Source organism: Prunus dulcis, chromosome 6 (genome assembly GCF_902201215.1).
Source record: "Prunus dulcis chromosome 6, ALMONDv2, whole genome shotgun sequence".
Classification (NCBI taxonomy): domain Eukaryota; kingdom Viridiplantae; phylum Streptophyta; class Magnoliopsida; order Rosales; family Rosaceae; genus Prunus; species Prunus dulcis.
In genome coordinates this window covers 3,851,221-3,876,327 of record NC_047655.1, presented here as the reverse complement: position 1 = coordinate 3,876,327, position 25,107 = coordinate 3,851,221, and the positions used below count along the sequence as shown (strand labels likewise).

The following is a 25,107-nucleotide window of genomic DNA, read 5'->3' as shown; positions in this document are numbered from 1 at the left end:
TAAGCTTAATATACATTGTTAGCTTATTTTCTAATAGCTTAAAACTTTTATGTTTAATGATTGTCTGGCAAACTACACTAACTCGCTATTGCTATTTTAACATGATTGCAAGATATATTAAAAACTAAAGAAAAAGACTTGGGGTTTGTGGTAAATTTGACGGAAGAATATAATGTTGCACCTAAAACAAGTACTTGCAACAATTATGCTGATCCCTCACCTGCAATGCTACATTGCCCTATGACAGTATAATAAATCTTTGTATAGGACGGATGAGAGAACTTGTAAGAACTATACAAGCACGAGCTGCCTTCCTCCTTGGGCAACTGTAAGCTATTGATGTTTTATGGGACCCACATGCATCAATGGGAGAGACCGATGCTAGCACGGCTTAAATTTGGAAATGTCAAAAGGGTCTACTCTTGAATTCTTAATTACCTTTTTTAAAAATTAAAAAAAATCAAAAGAATTCTTAATTACCTAAACAAACATTACCAACATACATAGGGGCATTAACTAGAGCAACACTCGTCAGGCTTACGTGCACACACCAAACCTTACATCAAAAGTAAGACCATAACATAAAAGAGGAACGACCCAGCTACTCATTGTCATATCTAGCCATCTCCTCTTCTGTCATCCTTATAGTGAAAGCAGAGCAAACAACTAACAAGGATGCCAGAAGAAGATGAAAATGCAGAGATCATCACCTTCCTCAAGAAAGAACTCGAAGACTCTCTCGAAAAGAAGGGTTCATTGGAGAAAGAAAATCATGATCTCAGACAAGAAGTTGCCCGTCTCAAAGCTCAAATAACTTCCCTCAAAGCACACAACAGTGAGAGAAAATCTGTTCTCTGGAAGAAGTTTCAGAACTCTATGGAGAACAATTATACTGACGCATCTCAACAGAAACAATCAGCTTTTGTAGATATATCAGAGCAAAGTCCAGCCAAAGAGAAAATGTGTCCAAGACCAGACAACACAGAATCTCAAGCCACAAAGGAAAGGCCAGCAAGATTACCAACCAACGCACCACCACCACCAAGGCCTCCTCCAATTTCACCCAAGGAGATGAAAGAGAATAAAGGGCTATCAGCACCAGCACCGCCACCTCCGCCTCCGCCCTCAAAATCACTCCTCGGATCAAAAGGAGTCCGCCGTGTGCCAGAAGTAATTGAGCTGTACCGTTCACTTACAAGGAAAGATCCACACATGGAGAACAAAGCCAACCCTGCAGGAGTTCATGTTTTTGCTCTTACCAAGAACATGATCGGAGAAATCGAAAACCGTTCATCTTATCTTTCAGCTGTAAGTATAATGTAGCAGACGCTATTCTTCAAATCTCATAACGAACAACAATTTTCTCAAAAGTTGTAATGTGCATGATTTATGGACAGATAAAGTCAGAGGTCGAAACACAAGCAGAGTTCATCAATTTCCTGATCAGTGAGGTTGAGTCTGCAAAATTTACAAACATTGCTGATGTAGAAGCATTTGTAAACTGGCTGGACCGGCAGCTGTCTTCCTTGGTTGATGAGAGGGCAGTGCTTAAACATTTCCCGCAGTGGCCGGAACGAAAAGCGGACACACTGCGGGAAGCTGCTTGCAACTACAGAGACCTCAGAAATCTGAAATCTGAAGTCACATCATTTGAAGACAACATGAAAGAGCCAATGATCCTTGCTCTAAGAAGAATGGAAGCATTACAAGACAGGCAAGCATTAGAGTACAAAAACTTGTCACTATTTCATTTAATTTCATGCAATGTAGTGAATTAAATTTTGAAGGTCACAATTTCAATTTGCAGGTTGGAAAGAAGTGTTAGCAGTGCAGAGAGGACAAGAGAGAGTGCCAGCAAGAAATACAGAGATTTTCAGATCCCATGGGAATGGATGCTAGACTCAGGGCTGATGGGGCAGGTAGGTGGAGCAATTAGCAAATTGAATTATTTTTTTCTCTACCTTTTTAGTTTTAAGGTCCCTCTGACAATTATGCCTTGCCTACAACTTTATATGTGGTAATTGTTGTTGAGTGAGGTATCTTTTTTTACATTTGACTTCAATTTAAATGTTACTAAATTGGGGTAAATTTGAGCTTAAGTGACTAATTTCAACTAATTACAATGATGTGGAAACAAGAAAATTAGAACACTAATTGACAGCCCTTCTCACTATTCTACAAAACTTTACAAAAGCAAATCCATGAGGATCAGCATTTGATCACAGATTTCCAAAATTTCAAGCAAGGGATGGAAATAACATTCATTTGAAAGCAACCTCTTTATTTCACCACCAGTAATAACTGAATTTCTTTGTCCAATACTTGCAGATGAAATTAAGTTCACTAAGGCTAGCCAAGGAGTACATGAAAAGGATTATCAAGGAAGTTCAGTCTAGTGACTGCTCAAGAGAAGATAATCTTTTGCTTAAAGGAGTCCGGTTCGCTTTCCGGGTACACCAGGTAACCCTAATTGCTCCTCAAACTCATGATTCTAATTTGTAACCCTAATTGCTATACCGAGTACTGACACATGCAACATTACATTCAGTTTGCAGGTGGTTTCAATTCGGAGACCGTACTTACATTTGAGGAACTGAAGAAGATAGGCACGAATAGTAGCAGAAATGGCACGCTTTAGCAATATACTTGAATCCCAAATTGATCAGTGGGATATAAGCAGACTAGTAGTAGCACAAACTGTGTTTTGTAAAATGGCTAATGGCATAAAACGAGTTCGAAAATAATTAACTTGGTCAGAATGCCAAATTACCTGAATATAAATTCCCCCTGCTCCTCACTTGTATAAAAAAATAATTATGATCATCATAGATCATGAGACTTTGGGAGCCAACTACCACTGGATTGTCCATGGGCCAAATTTTACTAGAAAATTTCACTGACAAACAAATTTGGGGACCCTCGAACATCCAACTTCACTTGGAGGTAAAGTTCAGGGATTTCTCAAACTTGAGAAGATTTTAAGAAAGGGTTTGTGTAGGGATTTAGACGAGTTTTCAGAAACCACAACACAGATATGTAATCTGTATGAAAGCAGCATAAACATGCCCAAAAACATGATTTCAGAAACCACATTCCAATTAGCAACATGTAAATTCATAATTTCATCAAACTAAACCAACTAATTTTTAAAAAAAAAAAGTCAAATTTCATTGAAAGATTAGGAAATGTAGCAGAAAGATAGAAATAAGAACACCAAGGGTTTCTCATATTAATTCTAACAAACCACTAAGTCTGACAAAACTCAAAAGCCTAAAGATAGAAACGCCATGCGAAAGAGCTGCACAGCTGAAGCTATCACTTAGATCTCTGCCTCATCTTTCGGCGCTTCCTCTTCAACCTCCTCATGCGCTTCTTCTTCCACTGCAGCACATTTTACCATTTATATCAATTTCATTTTTCAAGGATCGGAAGCTATGGCATTCTTTGATAAGCTTATCAGAAAAAAAAAACACTTTTCAACAAAAACACAAGAACGACGATGTATAGACGTAAACAATTTGAAGTTTCTATTAGGGTTTTGATTTTAGTTGTACCTTGGCTCTCATGGCGACGAAGCGAGACTGAAACCTTTGCTCTCCTTCTTCGGAAGTCGTCCGATGAAGATGAAAAATGGGAGATGCGCTATGTGCGAGAGGCAGTGAAGGGTTGGCAGCGTTTATAAGCAAAAACCCTAGCTCTGTTTTGGACCCTTTAGATGTAATCAGAACGATGTGGGCTCGGTCCAAGTAAAAGTTCAAACCCGATCCGTTTATACTTATTGGGCTTAGTAAATAATAAATGAAAAATGCTAAATATACTCCAAATCTGACATATTCTCAACAACTTGGCCATTTTTTGTATCAATTTACATTGGTTCTACATTATTAGTCTTCCTTTTTTTAATGTCTAACGAGGGGTGTGTCTTATCATGTGTGAAGTAAATTCAGACGAGATTTTGGATTATTAATAATTATGGTTAGTATGAAATTGTGTTGGTATTTTTTAGAATTTAGTATATGTTTGGAAGTGTCATTTAGCTAAAAAGTTGAAGTAAAATTGTTGTCTCTGATTTTCAGAAACTGCATAACTGGAATAGCTCAGCAATCCCCGAATTCCAGAATTGTGACTTAACATGTATGAGCCATTTGATCTGAAAGGCAAGACATGTCATTTTTCATGCATTCATGTTGAGAACATTTTTTTTAAAGTATGATATAATTTTATTTCATTAATTTTTAAATCAATTAAAATCCCTTTAAAAGTGCATCTTATTTAAACATGTTTGTTTCAAATTGATTTACTTTCCTTTTTCTTCACGCTCTATCAAGCCTCTTCTTTTGGGTTAAGTCTTGAGTGCATGGAAATCAAGTTAACTATCATATACTCTATTAAAAAATTAATTGTGATATTCTTGAAACTTGCTTCAATAATATCAAGGGTCTTTAAAGAGTAATATTGTTACAAAACCTTCTTGCTTTGGCTCATGCCTATTTGGTGATTTTGGTTTTGACTAGGAAACATATCTTTGGTTAGCCTTCAATGAAATTGATTGTGTTTTGGACGTGGACTTTTCTTTCTAGATAAGAAAAAGTTATATAAAATAAGGCTTGATGTTTTTATTCTTGGTACAGCTTTTGAACAATAATTTTGTGTGCTTAAACGTTTAAGAAAACTGAGATAAATCATAAAATGTTCCATGTTTACTTGATGATTTATCAAACACTTTTATCATTCATATTGCATTCATTTGCATGTTTGGTGACTCATACGGTTGTGGGCATCAAGACCGTTGTGGCGGTTTTTCTCCGGTGAGCTTGAATCGATCGTGACCAATATCAAATTCAACATAAGGAGAGTTGGAAGAACTCCAGCGAGCTTGAAGCAATCGTGACCAGTATTGCATTCAACATAAGGAGTGTCGAGAGATAATCCCGTTATAGAAGTTGAGTTACGAAGAAGTCAGTAAACATTATCTGGAATGTATCTAGGATAAGTGTGTGAGTACTTCTTGTAATCATCGTTCTATAGTGGATTTGTTTTGAACTGATGAGTCCCGTGGATTTTCCCCAGAGTTGAGGTTTTACCACGTAAAATAATTCTCTGCATGTTTCTTTATTTTATACTCAGCACGTTTCAGGATTGATAAACCATATCAATCCTACTACCGAAGTTTATTTATATTTATTGATTATAATTTTAAATTGGCATATTCACCCCCTCTAGGCATTTTGGTCATCCTACGAGTAATTTCAATTATTTCAATGGTTTTTAAGGAGAAATAGTTCATTAACTTGTACTCGATTTGCATTTTGTTTCTTGAACTCACAAAATGGTTATTGTATTCCTTCAACTCCACTTATGTTAGCATCATTGTTCATGATATTACTTTCTTTCTTTTTTGTCAAATTTAGAGGCAAAATAGTATTTTGATGTTCTTTCTAATGAGCAAAACACCAGCAGCCCAAACTCCCACCTAGCCACAACCGCCGACCACCCCGTTCTCCAACATATACCCAGCCACCCATCTCATGCAACAAATTTGATCCAAACGCCCACCATTGAAGCCACCCCAAACCCACCCTAAATTGATATCCCCACCCAATCACCCCTAACACACTACCGAGACAACCACTCCCCACACCCCAAACGTGCACCAACCCCACCCACCCTTTTCCACTCCCTATCCTTAATGAGAGAAACTCTCATGCAACGAAAATGACACTTTTTGCTATTCCCCGCCAATAACTCAATGACACATAGGATAACTTTTCAATGTGTCATTGTGTTATTGGTCGAGGATAGCGTAACAGTGATATCCTCGTTACAAGTAAGTTTTTTTTTTGCTCCCCAACGCACCTCCCTCACCCGCCCTTCTCATTGTCTCTATGCTATTGGTTGGGAAATAATTTCTCTATCTCTCTTGTGAGATTGTTCTTCATTGATGGTGGTGGGAATGGTGGGTTTTGGTACAAAATAGTGGTGGGAGTGGTAAAGCTAGAGTGAGTGATGGGGGTTTGAACTTGAAATGACAATTTTACTCTTGAATTTAACAACAACAAAAATGTAATTGATTTGACAACATGACCAACTGCTAACAAAATAGAATTAAGACAAGAATCATTTTACAAATTCAAATGTCAAAATGTAAATTGAATATAAATTTAAGGATTATTGCACCTAAAAATTCATATTTCAGCGTACTTGTAAAGCATTTATTATAGAAGAACTTATAAGTAAAAAAGTGCTTTTTACGTAAGCAATTCCAAATATATGGGCTGATTATATATAGTAAAAATGAAGGCGGCTAATTGATGGGTTGAATAAATAAAGAATAAGAAGAGAAATATTGTCCATAAATAAATATCACGTAGGGTGAAATACTTGTTAATTCCAAAGCTAGAGCTTGGAAATAATCCCAAGAGCATGTACAGGTCACATCCCAAAACACGCGTCGAGCACAAAAAGCGAGTTGCATAATACTAGAAAAAGCCAGCGAGTAAAATACCCCAGGAGTTGCAGATATAAAAAGGGTGAGCTGCTAGCCATGGTTGGCCCCATCGTCTAAAAGTTAAAACTATCCAAACACAGACCGGGAACAGCCACAGCGAACAGACAAACCCATTCACGTATATATATATATATATATGGAATCCAATCCAAATTTCCAAAATCCCTCATCACTCTGATTCATTCATTCTCCATCTCTCACTCTCCTTCCTCATTCTATCCAATCCCCAAACCACACACCACAAAAACTAACTGAACACACACAGGCTCAGAGAGACAGAGAGAGAGGGAATGGGGACTGGTGCGTCCAAGAGGACGGAGGATGGCTGGCATGGAGGTGAGGAGCCGGAGGAGGAGGAGTATTTGGACCAAGGAGGCGGCCAGCTGTACGTGTCGTTGAAGATGGAGAACAATTTCAAGCTCAAGAAAGGCGACCTCTTTCCTCACGTCTTCGGCTCCGTCCCTCTCGTTGGCTCTTGGGATTCTTCCAAAGCTGTAAATTTTTGCAATCACAATTCATTCGTTCACTCACTTTCGCTTGATTAATTCCATTGCCATGTTCTAATTTCTGATTGATTTCATTTCGTTGTTTTGAATCATTCTTAGCTTTCTATGGAGCGTGAGTCGGCGTCGATGTGGGAACTGAGCTTTGTTGTTCCTCCCAACCATGGTAAGTTGTGATTTCTGAATTTCATCACCAGAAAAATATTTTCTTAAAGCCTTAAATGGCTACGGTATCAGTATTTACTTGCTTTTTAGTCTAGTGGAATTTTGGAGGTGTTGGTTTCGAATTTTTAGTATTTATTAAGGGCTTTAAGCCAATTTTCTGATTGGATATGATTGTTTTTTTTTGGGGTCTGTGTGTTGGAACCAGAAACTTTGGATTTCAAGTTCCTTTTGAGGCCAAAGTATAGCAATGCACCTAGTGTTGTCGAGGAGGGTCCGAACCGCCAACTCATAGGAGGGGCCTTGCAAGGGGATCAAAGGCTGGCTCTATTTAGGATTAGCAGTGACGAGGTTCTTGAGTACCGGGTGTTCATTAAGGCGGATAGGGTATCTCCTTTTGATCTTGCAGCGAGTTGGAGGGCTTATCAGGAGAACCTTAGGCCTTCTGCCGTTCGCGGAATTCCTGATGTCAGTTTAGGTACAGTGCCAGAGATAGGTGCTGAGGTACACTTTCACTCGCAATTATTTTCATCTGTCTTGTTGCCCATTTATTGTCATTGGCATTTTATCTGTTGTAGTTGTGGTCCTGCGTGGCTCAGAGTGAGGTTCTTATTTTTTTATACATACCTTTTTAAGAAGCCTTTTGTCCATTTTCTTTGGCAATGTACACAGAATGGCTCTTCAACTAGTTTGGAGCTTGATCTCGAACATTATGTTGTTCCAGCTCCTTCAACTTCTGCCAATTCAGGCCTTGTTTATGCAGCTAACATGACAGAGACTCCAAGGTCATTAAGTCTTACTGGGATCTTTACTAATGCTGATGGTTCTACCAGTTTTTCACATTCCTTCAAGGATAGTGGTGCTTCAGTGGATCGACATGTACCTCTAAAGGTTTATCCCGTTACCCCGTCTGCTATTATTATAAATTAGAGTTTTCTTATATCCTTTTCCTGCGTTAAGTAAGATTTAGCAGTGTGAGGCTGTTATGATTGTTAAATTTATAGTACGAAACTGCAAGCATATTTTGGTTTTGGGACAATATTGACTGTGGAGGACTTTAACAAATTGTTCCATATTACATATAACATACCTATAGTCCACCTAATTCAATGTTTATGCAGGACATGGAGGTTGTTATCCCAGATTCATCAAAGCTGTATTCTTCATCTGGGATGGTTGAATCAAAGTCAATGGGAACATTTTCACCTTTCCAAAGGCAAGACAGTCACAGGGGCCTCTTTGTAGATAGGGGTGTTGGATCTCCTAGGCTAGTGAAATCCTCTAGTACTAGTACTTTCTCTACAGAACCCAGATCGGACAAAGAAAAAAAGGTCTGTGTTGAAGTGCATTGTGCCTGTGAGGATGATCAAGAGTTAAATTATCTTCTATCTGCAGTGGTTGTTTTTCTGAAACTCTGCCCTTCTATGCATATTGTTAGAATTCAATGCCAGAAGCTGCTGGAGCTGTTGCAGCTGCAGCCGTAGCTGATCAAATGCTCGGTCCAAAGGAAGATAGTCATTTGGCAATTGTCCTGGTATTGTTCTGCATGAGTGTTTAACCATACAGCTCATAACTTCTGTTAAACTTAATCATCCTTTTCCCATTGTTTCTTAATTGGTTTTCTTTAGTTGTAAACTTAAAGGAGTTACAGTTTAATTTGACCCTTGCTAAGTAGGCTAACTTGGAAGGACCTACCAGTATCATCAGTTTTGCATTGGTTGCTTCAAATTTTAATTCATGGAATATAATTGAGAGCAAACAGTTCTAACAAGTTTTGTGTACTTTAGGTTGGTTTGCCAGCTCGTGGAAAAACTTTTACGGCAGCTAAACTTACAAGGTATCTCCGCTGGTTGGGTCATGATACCAAGCACTTCAATGTTGGAAAGGTTACTAGCATTCTTATGATTGACAATTCTTTATTCTCTTCATACCTCTGGTCACTGAAATATATGAAGGTGGACATGAACATGACCTTCTTTTTTGTATTTTTGTTGTTGCAGTACCGCCGTCTTAAACATGGGGCTAATCAGGTAAAAATTATGTTGTTTAAGGTTTGATTTGGTTGATTAATTGGCAGACATTCTGCTTTAGTAGTCATTAGTGATTATCTGTTGACTGATGAGTGATCCTACAAAAAGCAAACCAGTTTGTTTATCTGCCTCGCTGTTTTATCACTAGATTCTTAGTTATTAGATTTTTCCAACAGACCATGTGGTATTCCTGTGTTGGGTTGGAGACGCATGTCAAATCAAAAGAAACTTAACATAGTTCCACAATAGTGAATATGTGCTCAGCAGTATAGATATAAAGTGAAACACTGTTTTGGTTATTAATAAAATAGTTCTTGGGTGACCTGAAAAATCTCACGAGATATTTATTAGTGCAGAATGCTGATTTTTTCCGAGCTGACAACCGTGAAGGCATGGAGGCACGTAACGAGGTGAGTGTCTATGGAGTACTTTTCCTTTAGAGTAGATAAGTTATGACTGATTTTTTTTAGAAGATAAGTTATGACAGATTGATTCTACTGCTATGTATCATCTGGCATTCTTTATCACTATGATGCTAGTAGTTGTTAAAAACAAATGATGCCTTGTTTGTGATGAGAAGTTAGTAAGTCCTTTTGAAGAATGTGAATCAACTGAGCCAATTTAAACTTTATTCCTTAGAGCTGTTCAAAATTGCTCTCTTTTGAGAAGAACCCCATGATTATTCAAAGAAATGATGAAAATATATATTTCTGATTCTGTTTCCTAGATGTTATGAAAGACATATCTTGAATGGATGTTTCTAAACTGAAATGGATGTAGCTTTTATAATAAACATGAAGTAGAATATGCAACACAAGTAGTCAATGAAGATATAAAAGAAGCGGAAACACTTTTAGCTTATGTCAGGTCACATGAGTGTATGACAGTTTGTAGGTGCTTATAACTTCATACAAAGTTTATAATTGTGAGAGTTCCTACTAAGAGTACTTGTGCTTGAGAACACTAACATTTATACTAAATTGGATTTCGTGATGCGATTGGAAAAGTTAACACAATATTAATCTTTTTCTTTGTACATAGTTTTAATATATCACGTGCTACTAGGTAGCAGCCCTGGCATTTGATGACATGGTTTCTTGGATGCAAGAAGGTGGCCAGGTAAGTCCTTTTATGCCAGTCATTTTGATCTTTAATGGCTTCTCGATGATCCTTTCTTTTTAACAAATCTAATTTGATCGTAGGTAGGAATATTCGATGCCACAAACAGTACAAGTAAACGCAGGAACATGCTCATGAAATTGGCTGAAGGAAAATGCAAGGTACCATGAGTATTGCATGGAGTGAGTATTGCATGGAGTGACAGTTCCCACTTCACGTAGTTTAAAACTTGGTCTTAAGCTCTTCTGCTACCCATCTTGTGTATTCATAGTTATATCGTTCTTTGCAGATTATTTTTCTGGAAACTTTATGTAATGATGAACGCATTATAGAAAGAAATATACGTCTGAAAATTCAACAAAGTCCTGACTACGCAGAAGAGTATGGTTTGGCCCTGGACCATTAGTTCCTTATCTTTATGGATTGTGAGGTGCATTAATTACTGTTCTTCTGCAGGCCAGATTTTGAGGCTGGATTACAGGACTTTAAAAGCCGACTGGCTTATTATGAAAAAGTAGTTCCCTAAAACATTTCTTATTGATTGTTTGGTGTGGTTTGGCCTTTAACAGTTCTTGTTATCAAATATTGATGTACATTTATGCTCCCATTGCCAGGTTTATGAGCCAGTAGAAGAAGGATCATACATCAAAATGATTGATATGGTCAGTGGACATGGAGGGCAAATACAAGTAAGTTCAACTCAGTTTTTTTATCGTTCTCTTTGGATGAGTCTTGAGCTGCAGTAAGTATCTCAGAAACATACACCTAGGGCATGGTTGTGTGTTGTTTCCTTTCTCTGTTTTTTGTAATTATTGTGTTTTTCACTGTTGAACCTCTTATTTATACGTGACTTCAGTTTAATGGCATTAGGTTCTTCCCCCCTATAAAACCCTTGGAATAGATGCTTATGCATCTCCTTAAGCATGTAGCTGTGACTTTTGATTCCTATTCACTCGGAAGCTTTCTATTTTGGTTCAGGTGAATAATATCAGTGGCTATCTTCCTGGACGAATTGTTTTTTTCCTGGTATGTTATCCTATGAAAAATGTAGTTCAATATTGGCATAAATGTATCATCCTTTAGTTTCAAGGCTTTTGTATTGTAATTTTAGATTCTTCAGTTATAGCCAAGAATAGTTCTTTTCCCAGTTGTTCCTTCGCTTTGTAGGAGAAGAATTCCATTTTCTCATGTTTTCTTCATTAGGATGCAAATTTGTTTAATTTCGTGGCATCTGTTCTTCTGAACTAATATTTTGATAAGTGTGAGAGGATTATCTTGGGCAAGAATACTGATGATTACTTAGGTAGACATAAAACTTTGATTCTGTTCTTTCACAAATTAGTCTTGAGCTCAACTGTAAAAGATGGATTTTAAAAGTGGTGCTTTCATATAAATCAAGTATATCTACTCCGCTAGGTCTTTTTGTGCTAATAATTCTTATAATACGAGTGAATTTTTTCCAGAGTAATTCGATCCTGGACTTATAATCCTTATCACTGCTATTGGTTTCAAACATATTGACTTATTTAAGACAGTGGACTCCACATGTCTGTATGGCATAACATTAACCGTCTGTTATGTGGCATAATATACAACAATCTGACCAGAATATTTTAGTGAACTGCATTTGATGAAATAACAACTAATCATCTTGGTAAAAGTTTCCTCATTTAAATTGCCCTTTGAAATACCATATCAAATTTATACAGTAGAACTGAGATCTTTTAGTTGATTCTCCCCCGCGCCCCCTCTGTTAATTCATACTTCTGTCATGTATTCATTTGTTTCTGCTGCACTGTTGTAGGTGAATACGCATCTCACGCCCCGCCCTATATTACTTACTAGGCATGGAGAGAGTAAGGATAATGTTAGAGGCAGAATTGGAGGAGACAATCCTTTGAGGTTTGCCCTTGCTGTTGATTATCAAGATATAATTTTACTACTTTGCTTTCGTTTCAATATGCATTTAGTACAGTAAATTCTCAAAATTATCTGATCCTAAATTCTGTTCATCTCCATGATATTCATGTATAAAATTCTATGTTTCTCTCATCTGATGACGTTTTGCCCATCACTGTTTCATTTCTGTACATTATTTGGTCTGGATTTGACTCATTCTCTAAGACCTGTTCCTTTGATCTCTTCAACTCTCTATGATACATTTTAAATTCCACGTAAATTTTGTTATTTCATGAGTCAGTGATGTGTTGTGAGTGGAACTCACCAAAAGATACTGTTACTTGTTTCAACAGTGATACTGGAGAAATTTATGCAAAGAAACTTGCTAACTTCGTTGAAAAGCGACTGAAATCAGAGCGGGCCGCTTCTGTAAGCTTCAGCAGTATCCAATTTTCAGTTTTAATTTTTTAGCATTTCATACGAAGTAAATGCTTCTTGTAGGTTGATCCTTGTTTCTTGTGTAGTGTACATATATCTCTTACTCAATCATGTGCTTTGGCCACGGAGTGGTGTGGTTGAAGTATAAGCTAAAGATATGTAACTAATATCAGTTGTTTAACATTATATAACTACGCATCTAAAAAAAACATTATATAACTATGTAATTTACTTTTGAATGTGTAGTTGCAAATTATTGTTTTCGTAAGCTAGAAAAAGTTATTCTAGAATGTAACCAAGCATAAATTCAGATGTTCAGGTTGGAAGGTTGCATTTTGCACGAAATTGGTTTTAATGTTTGAATAGAGCAACAAAACTGTAGATAGAGTCTGGCTTTGAACTTAAAGACAAAGATGTTATGCATACTATTGTCTTACCACTAAACATATTGTCACCTCTAGGTTCTTTTCCTACTAGTATGTAGCACGTGTCTGGGGTGGAACCATTTTCATGACATCATTTATTGATATTTTTGTTTGATAAGTGTAGTGACTTAATCTGTTTGATTGGTTTCAAACGTCTATTTCCCTTGCCCCTTGACTGAATACAGTAATATGAATTAACATTACTATTTTTTTCCGTGGTGTTTAGATTTGGACTAGCACGCTGGAGCGAGCAATTTTGACAGCAAGTCCCATCGTAGGATTTCCCAAGGTTAGTGTACTGTACAACTTTTAGAATTTCATCAACTTTCGAAGTCTCGCATGTTCTATACTTAAGCCACACACAGTAAATAATTGATAGACCCAGAAATTTGAATATGATTAAGTATAGTTGATTTATAGTTCCTTACAATTTTTCTAGATACAATGGCGTGCACTGGATGAGATATATGTTGGTGTGTGTGATGGAATGACGTATGAAGAGATAAAGAAAAACATGCCAGAGGAGTATGAGTATGTTGCATTATTCTTTGTGTGTGTGTGTATGTCAAAAGAAAAAAGATAAAGAAAAGAGAGAAATTGAAAAGTATTCCTTGTTTAAAGACATTTATTGTTTGAAAAGATATGTTTTAACTGCAGGTCACGTATGAAAGACAAACTGAGGTATCGGTATCCTCGTGGAGAATCTTATTTAGATGTTATCCAAAGGTTTGTACTTTGCAATTACAATATACAATCGGTTCTCGCAACAATAACACCTGTTCAATAGAATTTGACTTCCACCACAAATGCAGGTTAGAGCCTGTAATCATTGAACTCGAACGACAGCGTGCGCCTGTTGTGGTTATATCTCATCAGGTGATTAATACACATAGTACCAATTTGTGCTTGAGTGTTCTTCTTTTCTTCCTTCATGTTGTGGTTGTAATACTATGAGCTTGTTGATTTCTTTATTCTTGTAGGCTGTTTTGAGAGCATTATATGCGTACTTTGCTGATAGGCCTCTGAAAGAGATTCCACACATTGAGGTAGTTGATGGAAAATTACTAATTACTCCTGTTTCTTGTATTTCTTGTATTCTATATTCCCTACTTCCCTGAACAATCTGAATCACAGAAGACTTTATGATGGAAATTTACAAGTTCTAAATCCTGAATTACGCATGCTTATGGTATTCAAGTTACGATTTGATAAGAATTAAAAGTAGGGTAATTTTTAATACAGATTTGTAGCAGTTTATTTTATCATATCTCATGAAGGTCCTTTCTGACAGCTAGTTTTTCAAATTTCAGATGCCTCTTCATACCATAATAGAGATTCAAATGGGAGTTACAGGTGTCCAGGAGAAAAGATACAAACTCATGGACTGAAAATTCTTACATGCAACTTTTGTTTGTAATTTGGAAGTGCTTGAAAATTTCCATTTTCAAAGTTTCTTAAATTGCCCATTGGTTAACATAATGTAGCAATGTCTCAACTGTATCTACAATAATCAGTAATCCAAAATATGTGCCTAGCTACCAATTCCCCGATTGATTCTAATGAGGTTAACCTCTATGTAATTCTTATTGTCTTAGCATAAAAATGTAATTCTTTTTTATTTGAATATTCTCTATGCAGGTTGAGAAAATCTCAGTTCTGCCCAATTTTCTTAGAGTTTCAATCTCATTTTTAACAAGGTTGATTATTTAGAATGACCTTTTAAAGCTTATGCTAAGGTTGAATTTTTTTTTTTTAATACAAACGATCTCCTAATTACAAGAGAGGGAGTTTCTCACACGCACACATACTATTAAGGTGTCATGTTGATTCGAATTTGAGACAACTAGTTTGCAAGTCAAGACTCTTTTCATAAACTAGACTCCATTAGTAATTTGTGCTTGTACTTAAAATAATCGATTACGTTAATAAATGAGATCAAAGTTGAAAAAAATTCGTTGTTTCGTCCGGTCTTTTTTAGGGTTAGCAGGAAAAGGTTTTGCTGGGAAATCGTGGTTTGTCTTGGTGGTTGAATAGATCTTGACCTATTAGCTTATTTGACTCCCAAAACTTTGCGTGAGGTGGGGGTTCTGGTCTAAGTGAAGAATCTCATGAAAGGGAGCCAAGTGTGTCACAGAATCGTCTTGCCGCTGAGACTGACTGGGTCAGGGGAGAAGTCACGAGCCAGAGGCCAGAGTCTATACCTACCGTTTAAAGGTAAAAATCAGCACCAAAAAACATGCATAAAAAAAAAAAAGAAAAAAAAAAGGGGTAAGAAGCCATTAAAGATCCACCAGTTTTAATGGAGCAAACAGGAAAAAGTCTGGCTACTTTCACATGGGAACCCTCATCTAAGAATTGACACCTCAGAGGAAGAATCTTACCACAATTTGGAACCCTCCTTTCTCCATAGTTTTCTGCCACGAAGAAAAAGAGAACATAAACACACTCAAAAGAGCATTAAGAAAAGATTATTCTAATGTTTTTGCTTGATCAAACAAATTATTCCATTCTAGTACGTTTCTCAAGACGATTTAATGACAAATTATATGAATGACAATTTCTCCTTATGGGGTTGCAACTTGCAAGCATTCACATTTCTTTTTTGATTTAGAGAAGGTGAAGGGTAAGACTCAAATCCTTATTAGGAATGTGAGGTAAAAATGTTCCAATGATACTAGTGATTGTGTATTCATCAATGAATTCCTGTGAATCATTGATGTATGTGAATTTCAAGTACGCATTTTGACCAATGCATAATTAAAAGATTCATTTTAAAATTCACATTTATCAATTATTCAAAATGTGTGAGATGATCATGTGTGCACGACTGATACTAACAATAATTCGTTTATATATTATAAAATGAGACAGAGACTGTCAAAGAGCAAACCTCTTTTGAACACTAATATACAATGAGACGATTTAACTATAATCCCAATTATAATCATCTCACAAGCAAAGGACAAAGGAACATTACAAAAAGACACAAGCAAAAACAAAAACACTGAAAAAAAAAGGTGAAGGAAAATGCGGTTGATTGGATAGATCTCAAGGTTCTCGGGATTCCAGCACCTTCATTAAAGAAATAGCACATGAATCCAATTCTTCCTCTTCCGCTGCTGCCGTCGCCTTCACGAGTCTACCGTTGCATTATGCATAGAGCCTCCCCATTCCCATTCCCATTCCCCGGCCTTCCCCTTGGATATAGGGATCCTTCCTTTGACTTCCAACCCCTTCCCCCATTACTTTATTTCCCATTTGCATTAATCTACTGAAACCCACAGACCCTTTGGCAACCATTACACGCAAATGTAGGAGCACACCAAGCAAATCGCCCCCAAAAACCCACAATTTAATCCCATTACAACAACCACAACAACCCCTTTTTCTTCATTTTCACGTCAACTCAATTCTCTCTCTCAGCAGCACATGATCACAGAAATACTTAGCCAAAAAAAAAAAAACATCACAGAAATAAAGAACAAAAAAAAATTTAAATTTAAATACTTTGGGATCTTTATATCTCATTCGTTAAACTTATGTTGTCATATCTATCCATCAAATAATGTGTATGTACATTTGAATGAATAAATTACGATCGCCTTATTAAGTATACGAAAATGAATAAACAAATTGAGTTGGTGAGTGTTTTAAACAGACGATACCAAAAGGAAGAAATCGAACAAAGACCTCATAAACAAATTGAGTTGGTGAGTGTTTTAAACAGACAATATTAAAATGAAGAAATCGAACAAAAGACCTCATGTGCATAGATAAATGCTAACAACCATTAAAATTTTAAAACTATAAGCCCACTACATTGTACTCTTCAACCTTCATTGCTTGTACTTTTTTTTCTTTTTTTCTTTTTTTTGGTGGGTATTCTTCATTGTTTTTTAATTTTTGTTGTTGCGTAATTGGCAGTTTCTTCAGTCTTCATTTACTGACTCACTCATTCATATGACCCCATTATATCTAACCTTTTTCAGTTTTCAATTCTCACTCCCATCATCAGTCCCCTCCACACTTACACCAACTTAGCAAAACACCAATCCCTCATAATGTTCAGTCCCACAGACACACAGCAGCAGCAGCAGCAACCCAACAACCCACTCAAACAACTCTTTGCCACCATTTTCTCATACGACGGCAATGTCTTGCTTGCTGCCTTGGTCTCTCTTCTTCTCGTCATTCTCTTTGTCCTCCTCCTCCATGTCTACGCAAAATGGTTCTTGGCCCAAGCTCACCACAGGCGCCGCCGCAGCTCCATGACCGTCTCCCGGGTTCTCGGCCCTAACCGATTCCAGCATTTCCACACCTTCACCTTGGACCCAACGTCAACAAACATCAACAGCCTCTCGGGCTCTGCGTCGTCGAAAGGCCTCGACTTGAAAACTATCTCTGCAATTCCTCTGTTCGTGTACAAAACAGAGGAGGAGAAGGAGGAGGAGCGAAATTACGAAAATGGGTTTTTGGAGATGGAGTGTGTGATTTGTTTGAGCCCGTTTGAGGACAACGACGTGGGGAGGAATTTGCCCAAATGTGGTCACTGTTTTCATGTCGAGTGCATCGATATGTGGCTGGGTTCACACATGAACTGCCCAATTTGCAGAGCTTTGATAGTGACCAGCGCTGATGGGATTGGGATGGGGATTGATACGACGTCGGATCAGGCGGTGGGTGAAGAAGAATCGATTGTAATTGATGTTTTGGATTCTGGGTATGTTGAAAATGATGATCTTGTTCGTGTTGGGGTGATGAGAACTGATTCTGAACCCACATCTTCATCTTCTTCTTCATCCTCGTCCTCATCTCCATTAACGGTGGGTTGTTCATTGAAGAGAATGCTGAGCAGAAACAGGCCAGAAATCAGCAAGGTTTTCCCAACCACAAATGGGAATGATCACAGCAATCAAATGGATGATTGATTGAAATCAGAGAGAGACTTGGGGTTTGTTTGTAAACCAAATTTGTACAGATTTCTTGCAAGCAAGCAAGCCATACATGGAATCTGTTTTTGTGTGTGTTGTTTATTTTTGGTGCGTCTCAGGGATGCCTTTTGTTGACGTGAGTTATTGAGTGACTTGTTCATACTTCTATCTTTCCGGTTGTTTATGATTTTCTGATGCGACTTCTGCTCAAAATTTTGGGTCAGTTTCAGTTTTTGAGATGAAAAGGCAGGAAGATAGATAGTCTCAGATGTGACATTTATAAATAGTGTAGAGTATGGTGGGGGGTTTTTAACAAGTATGCCAGTCTGCAGTTTTGTTACACCAAAATGACCCAACAGTCTCCAATCTTCTCATCCCAAAAACTCCATTTTCAGGCACAACACAATGCTGCAAAGTTCAGAAACACACAAGGGTGATTGGAGGAGCCTCATCTTCCTTGATTTGGACATTGTTGCACTAAACTAATTGGTCTTATTGGTTGGCATTCTCTCGTCAAGTTTGTAATCTGTCTGAGAAAGTAGTCTTAGATTAGAGCCAAGTTTGTAATCTCTTGTCAATTTGGTATAGGGTTATCAATTTGCATATAAAGAAGAAGTAGTCCATACACACTAATATGGAGCCTTTTTGGCAAAAGCTCATGCTTGTTTAGTGTGTCTTAAATTAGAAGAAATATCGACATGTTTAGTGTGTATAAGTTCACGAAAGTTTTTGATCAAACTATCAATTGGCTTTTCACAACATTAAACTTGGAATATGAATTTGAGGAGTGAATTTGGATAAATTCGAATAAAACTCGAGTGGTTCAAAGAAGATGTAATCCAATGTATATATACTTGAATTTGGAGTTTAAGCTCAAGCGTTTTTGTGGAGGATATTGATATGGTAGTTGGGCTGTGACCAGTTGATCAATAATAGAATATGTAGTAGTGGGGTGGGGTGGAAGGAAGAGAGGTGCTGTGGGTGACGTGGGTGAGGACGAGGACAAAGGGTGCTGTCAAGTCAAGTCGTCCATGTTTTCTGGTCAATGTTTTGGACCATTGCTTTCGCATATATGTGAAGGAGAATGGTCAAGAAGAAGAAGGAACTCTTTCTCTCATGATGCCCTTCTATTACATTTAATACATATCCTTGCCTGGACTTCCGGTCCTTCTGCATTAAATTTCCCAAAAAAATATTGCCCTTCTTTTGTGGACGAATCATGGTCTCTACGCCCAAAAAACAAAAAAAAACAAAAAAAAAGTGTGATATGTGTATTATACAAATCATTCATGTGATTATAGGTAAATCTCAAGGTAACCCGTGTGGTCAAAGAAGTGTGAATCATACACGTGTTAGAGTCCGTTATTAATCTTAGTCAAAATCAATATGAATTTTGTTTAAAAGTTGCGCGAGGAGCATACATGTATGGATAAAATTTGAGCCTTACATATAACTTTTGGATGAAATTTGAATGATGAAACCACGATTTTGACTAAGATTGGAAAAGGACTCTTAATACATTTGTATAATTCACACTTTTCTTACTACACAGGTGACTCCGAGACATCCCTATAATCATATGGATTAGGAAATTCAATGTTAACTTATGAGAAGGAGCCGCCTGAGAAAGGCATATGGGTTGTAGGAAATATATTTTCCTTGAGAAAAACAAATGTTCAAAAAATGATTCTTCAGCATAATTGATCGTACGGGAAATGGATGCTCATCCAACTGCCATATACATGCTGCAATTAACCTGTAGCAATTTGGAAACGCCAACTTTATCTTTTCTTTCTTTCTTTATTTTTTTCTTTCCAATTTGGTGAATAACTTGCATATGCAATTGCCAGAGTTTGTGTCAAAAGACATGTTGACACAATGGGACTTTTTACTCATGGAAGGAAATTAAATATATAGGACCGTATAAAGTCTAAATCGCAATTTCGGCTTCTTTATTTTTAGATTTATTTGGACAAGTGAAAGAGGATTCATACATATAAAGTTATATGAGCAACAATATAAATTACTACCTTTAAAAAGTAAAAATAAAAACTAGATACGGTATCTTACTAGTTTCATTTCAAGTGTTGATATATATTTTTGATCATGTACGGTGTTTACTTTACATTAGATTGGATTAGATAATTCACTAAATTCCTAAACACCAAACGCCAACTAGAACCCAATAATCATCACCAGAATAACTCAACTTTCAAAACTATAAATGATCCCCGTGTAATTTTTTGCTCATTTCAATCCTTTTCAATATATATATGTGGTACAGAAAAAAATAGTAAGATGATTAATAGATGCGGTACATACAAAATTCGGGATTGACGAAATTTTGCATAAAACTTATGGCTATTGTAGTTGTATGGTTATTCAAATTATCATATACGTACAAAACCTAAGGAGAATTAATTATAAATTCAATGAAGAGATAGATGTATATATAAATATACCTAGAGAGAGTTGATGACTCGGAGGGACAATCTACAAAGCGGGCAGCTTGACTGAACGCTGAGCCACTTGTCCACGCACTCAGAATGATATGCATGGTGGCACTTTGGTAACACCTTGACCTTCTCTTCTCCTTCAAACACCCCAAGACAAATACAGCATTCAATTTCAGTGGCTTCAATGTCACCGGCATTAGGGTTAGCGATGACCACCGACCGATGCAAATAAACTGGCAAGCTTTCAATGGTAGCAGCATCAAGCCCATGTGAGTGCATTGATGACGCAGAATTTGCAGCCATGGAGGTTGTTGTTGTTGTTGAAAGACGACCTACACAAGCCCAATAAGCATGAAACGAGAAGATGGTTATGGTGAAGATGAGAGAGATGAATAGGAGGAGTAGCAAGAGGCCTCGGCTGTAGATGTGGAAGTCAGAGTGGTTGAGGTCGGTGAAATGCCACTCAAAGAGTTTTGAGTCTTGGGAAGCCATAAAAAGAAGTAAAGCTTTTCGATAGGTTCTCTTGGTTTTGAATAAATGGTGTTGATAATTGTGGCGGTGGGGTGCTTAATTTATATGCACTTTATTAGTAGTCTCTAGTGTAGGTATGTTCGGAAGTACTTATGTACACAGCACTTTCATCAGAAGTCCTTCTATGAAAAATACATTGGAATTAAAGCATTTTTGGTTATCTGAAAACGCTTTTTCGGTGGAATAGACCTTGGAATTCAAGAAAGGGAGACCATATTGATTACAAGTTGGGCTCCCATTTTGAGTAGATGCCCATATACACAAGTCTAGTGGGCGTTAGGTAGTTGCGATCATTTGTGTAAGTGTCATTTCTGTGTGCTCTCTCACTTGTGGCTGTTTCTTCTTCTTTTACTTTGGTGAGTGTTGATATGCTTACCAATTGTATGCTTTTTGAGCTTTGTTTAAAGAGATTGCTGTCTAACCAAAGATGAGAAAGAAGAGCTTTTCTAACAGATGTGTTTAATTTGGTCATCTACTTCTTAAGTTTGTTTGTCACTTATATTGGGCCAACTTCACTGTTCGTTAAATTGTTAAAAACAAAAGCCAAACTTCATGGGCCTTTTGTTGTCCAGAATGTTCTCTTTTTCAAATAGCCCAAAAATATATAGAGGAGTAAAAATAATCGAATCAAATTGGTCCCGGCGGGGCTCGAACCCGCGACCTTCGGCTCATAAGACCAACGCTCTAACCAACTGAGCTACGGGACCGACTTTCTAATGAGTATCGCTTTAATTTATTAATGTGAAACTCGGATCCAATTAACCAATTAAATATTTGCTCGATCTCCCTTATAATGCATTTCTGGGTTCTAAATAAGTAAGCTTATATAATTAAAATGTCGTCTATTTTAAATATGCAACTTATACTACATTCAATGTCGCGGAGGATAATGGTTAATAAAATTTAATGACGCCTATTTTAGAAACGCCATTAAAATTACGTCATCAAAAGATATTTCTGTCGTAGTAGTTACCAGAAATATGTTGAAATGAATTACTTATCCACAGAAGAGTAAGGCTCAAAACTGTGTTATCATTCTAAGCGAAAACTTGAAAGGTCAGTGTGAAATAGATGAAGAAGTTCATTGGCTCATAAAGACGCTGTCCATTGAACCACTGACTGAACAAACGTATCAATCTGTATAATCTGCAGACTGCATGCACTTTTACTTTTAGTGTTTTATTAGTTGGAGATGACATAGAAGGCAGAAACTGGAAGAGTGCATGGTACTAAAGCAAAGATAAAGACAACGATGTGGCATGACCCTAAACCACTAACCAAACCGATTATGTCCTTAACTACTTTCTAAACCATCCATAACCAACAAAAATATGTAATTCTTTTTTTATTGTTTTCATTCCCAGATTTAATATTTCAATCATAATAAGAAAATTCGTGAAACAACTAAATGCCCCTTCTAATACACTTTTAGAACAAGAAATAACTATATATACGCATATGTGAATTAAGTCAGTTGGTCATAATTTTGTACCCGCCATGTTTCACTTGAGTTCAAAACCCTTCATCGTCAAACAAATAAAAGAAATTAAAAGCACAAACTAAGAAGATTCATAAGCTTGCGCAAAATTCTTTGGTAAGTTGATCATTTCACAATTCACACTCCATCTCTATCAGAAGATTGATTCGTGATCACCAGATGGTACATGTACGTACGTACCACTACTACTCACAAGCTTGCCTAGTCGGTAGCCTAATCGATTTTGACATTTTTTTTCATTTCCTTCCTCTAGTTCTTGTTACAATGATACAAAGGAGGATGTGATTTCGACAATACGTGCTACCGGGTACCCATCGATGAACATTTTACATTATACATTTTATTTGCAAAACAGAGCAAATTTTAGGCCCAAAGGGCAAGGATGGACATAGAGATAGAGCCGAGAACAAGAGCAATGAACGATATTTTTCGCAGCCATGAATCAGAGCTCATCATCTTGTTGTGGAAGAAATCAAGGGCTATAAGATCCACGAGAGCCATGTAGATAAGTACACCAGAGGACAAGGAGCCCAACAAGCCCTCCAAGATTAGGGCTTTAGGGTTCCTGTCGTCATAACCTGTCACTGAGAATAAGATCATCCCCAACACTATCCCCATTGGTGTTGTCACTGCAAACATGAAGCACATGTAGGCTGTTGTTCCCAACTTAAATCCTGCCTGCAATATCATAACCCATACACGTCAGATACTCTATCAAAATTAATCAGTCCCTTTTATTCAAGGATTCCTTGATCAACAGTTCGGATTATTAAAATATAAGATGCAATTAACCCTACAGCGGTGTCTCACAAATAAACTTTAAGGAATTCCACAATTGAAACTCACCTCATCAGAATTATTGATCTCAATTCTGTACCCAAAAGAAAAATGATGACGTTAATGTGAAGTTTTCAAACTGTTCTATTTTTACCCACTTCCACATACATGTAAAGCACTTTAGTTTGTTAAAGTTAGCAGCATTCATTCCAGGTGGTCTGAGAATTTTTTTAAGCCACGCGTCAATATCTGTCACGAGGGACTCAGATTTTTGCGACTACATCGTTTATTTTTAGAATATTCATAGAATCCTACCAATCTGCTTCGTTATTTTTGGCTATTAGTTTCTGATATTGTAAAATATTAGTTTGTGGATTCTTTCTTTCTGTACTTTTTAAAGCTTAAATCAACCACGAAACACTTCTTTATTATTTTACCTCCTTCTTTTCATAATGGAATGAATTCAAAACCCAAAATGCCTATTCATATTTTATGAAAGCAAAATTTGGTATATTTTAATCTTAAAAAATTATTTATTTTAATATAAGCGATAATTTAAACTATAAAAAAAAAAAAAAAAGTATTTCATACATACTACTCAAGTGCTATGTAAATTCGAACTTAACATCACTCGCCTGCATGTCAAGGTCTTTTTTTTACTAAAATAGGTTAACTCATTTTAATTATAAAGAGAATATCAGCTGAAAAAAGAAAAATGGTTAGGCCGCGTACTTGTACATCTATGTCATGGCATAATCGTTTCTTTCTTCTTTATCTTCTAATTAATGGATAAAGTTAATGAATTTAATTTACCTGAGCAATGCAGCCCCCAAGACCCATGCCTTCAAAGATCTGGTGAAACGCAAGCGCAGCAACCAAAGGCCTAATGGTGCACTGATTTTGTGACATCCCCAAAGTGACCCCAATAATCACTGAGTGGAAAATAATCCCAATCTCCAACACCTGAGACACAAGCCTCTGCTTCAGCCTCACCGACGTTTCCTCACTTACCCCACCGCTATTGCTTTCCGCACCCCCCGCCACCGACTCCACATCCATCGCCAATTTACTACTACAACAACTCTTCCCCCCCAATTCCTCCTTCGCCCCAATCGGAACGACCTCGTATTGCCCGTGGTGGCCGCCGCTGTGTCCGCCGCCGGGCTGCGATTCCATGTGGGAGGTCGCCGTGAGGTCGACGAGGAGCGCAGTCAGGGCGCCGACCATGGTGACGAGGCCCGAGAAGGGGTAGTCTTTCCAGGGGTGCTTGGAGGACACGCGGCAGTCGGAGAGCGCGCTGAAGGCGTCGGGGAGCACGTGGACGAGGGAGGTTGAGAGGATGACCCCTGCCGCGAAGCACTTGATCAGGAGAGTGGTTTTGTCGTATGCGGGCTTTCCCTGGAAGTAGCGGGATAGGAGGACCGGCGACGAAATTCCGACGACGCTCGTGATGAAGATGACGATGATCGAAATTAGCTTCAGCTGCGAGGCGGCGTGCCCGTCTCGGCACGATAGGGTCCGAGAAGTGTCCGAGACGCAAGCGGCCATGTCAGATATCCGAAACGCACGACTCGGGCTGACTCGGGGCCGAAATGTGTGGGTAGACTTGCTGTAGTAGCCTTCCGGGGGTGAGGTTGAGAAATTAAGGAGGGAGAGTTGCTTGTCCCGGGTGTTAAATAGTGTGGGACCAAGTGGTGGGGCCCAGCGGTTACGTTGATGACGTGGGTCACTAGACCGTGCTGGGCTATTGCATATCCGTGAGTTTCCACTGTTTTGAAGTGTGAAGTGTGAAGTGTGTGTGTTTTCCACTTCCAACATTTCTTCTTTTGT

General features: G+C 37.6%; 5 protein-coding genes, 1 long non-coding RNA gene and 1 other non-coding gene across 8 annotated transcripts; 3 read left to right on the top strand and 4 right to left on the bottom strand.

The window, feature by feature from the left end:
- Positions 1-610: 610 nt before the first annotated feature.
- LOC117629664 (protein CHUP1, chloroplastic) lies at positions 611-2,931 on the top strand. The gene is made up of 5 exons (XM_034362232.1): positions 611-1,308; positions 1,398-1,714; positions 1,808-1,919; positions 2,329-2,460; positions 2,549-2,931. Exons 1-5 carry the CDS (start codon positions 676-678, stop codon positions 2,636-2,638), a joined length of 1,284 nt encoding a protein of 427 aa, XP_034218123.1. The 5' UTR covers positions 611-675; the 3' UTR covers positions 2,639-2,931.
- A 209-nt stretch (positions 2,932-3,140) lies between these two features.
- LOC117629665 lies at positions 3,141-3,690 on the bottom strand. The gene is made up of 2 exons (XR_004586139.1): positions 3,555-3,690; positions 3,141-3,381 (listed from the first exon to the last, which is right to left on the bottom strand). It is a non-coding gene; the product is annotated as an uncharacterized LOC117629665 (long non-coding RNA).
- A 2,864-nt stretch (positions 3,691-6,554) lies between these two features.
- LOC117630816 (6-phosphofructo-2-kinase/fructose-2,6-bisphosphatase) lies at positions 6,555-14,751 on the top strand. Of its 2 annotated transcripts, XM_034363604.1 has the most exons (23): positions 6,556-7,002; positions 7,114-7,177; positions 7,382-7,677; positions 7,846-8,064; positions 8,295-8,504; positions 8,612-8,707; positions 8,961-9,059; positions 9,174-9,203; positions 9,560-9,613; positions 10,269-10,322; positions 10,406-10,483; positions 10,612-10,703; positions 10,779-10,836; positions 10,937-11,011; positions 11,301-11,348; positions 12,127-12,224; positions 12,575-12,650; positions 13,311-13,373; positions 13,524-13,615; positions 13,742-13,810; positions 13,897-13,960; positions 14,065-14,130; positions 14,395-14,751. In XM_034363604.1, exons 1-23 carry the CDS (start codon positions 6,799-6,801, stop codon positions 14,470-14,472), a joined length of 2,283 nt encoding a protein of 760 aa, XP_034219495.1. In that variant the 5' UTR covers positions 6,556-6,798; the 3' UTR covers positions 14,473-14,751. The 2 variants fall into 2 exon arrangements, with proteins under 2 accessions (XP_034219496.1, XP_034219495.1); XM_034363605.1 differs by lacking the exon at positions 11,301-11,348 and having other exon boundaries at positions 6,555-7,002.
- Positions 14,752-17,063: 2,312 nt separating this feature from the next.
- On the top strand, positions 17,064-18,358 carry LOC117632016 (RING-H2 finger protein ATL63). Its single transcript, XM_034365380.1, has one exon. The coding sequence runs from the start codon at positions 17,146-17,148 to the stop codon at positions 18,010-18,012; it is 867 nt and encodes a 288-aa protein (XP_034221271.1). The 5' UTR covers positions 17,064-17,145; the 3' UTR covers positions 18,013-18,358.
- A 1,867-nt stretch (positions 18,359-20,225) lies between these two features.
- Positions 20,226-21,027, bottom strand: LOC117632396 (RING-H2 finger protein ATL66-like). The gene has a single exon (XM_034365854.1). It carries the CDS (start codon positions 20,961-20,963, stop codon positions 20,478-20,480), a length of 486 nt encoding a protein of 161 aa, XP_034221745.1. The 5' UTR covers positions 20,964-21,027; the 3' UTR covers positions 20,226-20,477.
- A 608-nt stretch (positions 21,028-21,635) lies between these two features.
- On the bottom strand, positions 21,636-21,709 carry TRNAI-UAU. The gene has a single exon. It is a non-coding gene; the product is annotated as a tRNA-Ile (tRNA).
- A 1,105-nt stretch (positions 21,710-22,814) lies between these two features.
- On the bottom strand, positions 22,815-25,037 carry LOC117631397 (zinc transporter 6, chloroplastic). Its single transcript, XM_034364528.1, has 2 exons — positions 24,091-25,037; positions 22,815-23,178 (listed from the first exon to the last, which is right to left on the bottom strand). The coding sequence occupies exons 1-2, from the start codon at positions 24,823-24,825 to the stop codon at positions 22,864-22,866; spliced, it is 1,050 nt and encodes a 349-aa protein (XP_034220419.1). The 5' UTR covers positions 24,826-25,037; the 3' UTR covers positions 22,815-22,863.
- Positions 25,038-25,107: the final 70 nt, after the last annotated feature.

What these genes read in the sequence shown, in the direction of transcription:
- LOC117631397 (XM_034364528.1), bottom strand. Translation starts at nt 24,825, where the DNA reads ATGGCCGCTTGCGTCTCGGACACTTCTCGGACCCTATCGTGCCGAGAC. An exon ending in TTGGGGGCTGCATTGCTCAG is followed by an intron (nt 23,179 to 24,090) that starts GTAAATTAAATT and finishes ATGATATTGCAG; the next exon opens with GCAGGATTTAAGTTGGGAAC.
- LOC117632016 (XM_034365380.1), top strand. Translation starts at nt 17,146, where the DNA reads ATGTTCAGTCCCACAGACACACAGCAGCAGCAGCAGCAACCCAACAAC.
- LOC117629664 (XM_034362232.1), top strand. Translation starts at nt 676, where the DNA reads ATGCCAGAAGAAGATGAAAATGCAGAGATCATCACCTTCCTCAAGAAA. An exon ending in ATGGAAGCATTACAAGACAG is followed by an intron (nt 1,715 to 1,807) that starts GCAAGCATTAGA and finishes TTCAATTTGCAG; the next exon opens with GTTGGAAAGAAGTGTTAGCA. An exon ending in TCGCTTTCCGGGTACACCAG is followed by an intron (nt 2,461 to 2,548) that starts GTAACCCTAATT and finishes CATTACATTCAG; the next exon opens with TTTGCAGGTGGTTTCAATTC.
- LOC117630816 (XM_034363604.1), top strand. Translation starts at nt 6,799, where the DNA reads ATGGGGACTGGTGCGTCCAAGAGGACGGAGGATGGCTGGCATGGAGGT. An exon ending in TGGCTGAAGGAAAATGCAAG is followed by an intron (nt 10,484 to 10,611) that starts GTACCATGAGTA and finishes CGTTCTTTGCAG; the next exon opens with ATTATTTTTCTGGAAACTTT. An exon ending in AGTCCTGACTACGCAGAAGA is followed by an intron (nt 10,704 to 10,778) that starts GTATGGTTTGGC and finishes GTTCTTCTGCAG; the next exon opens with GCCAGATTTTGAGGCTGGAT.
- LOC117632396 (XM_034365854.1), bottom strand. Translation starts at nt 20,963, where the DNA reads ATGGCTTCCCAAGACTCAAAACTCTTTGAGTGGCATTTCACCGACCTC.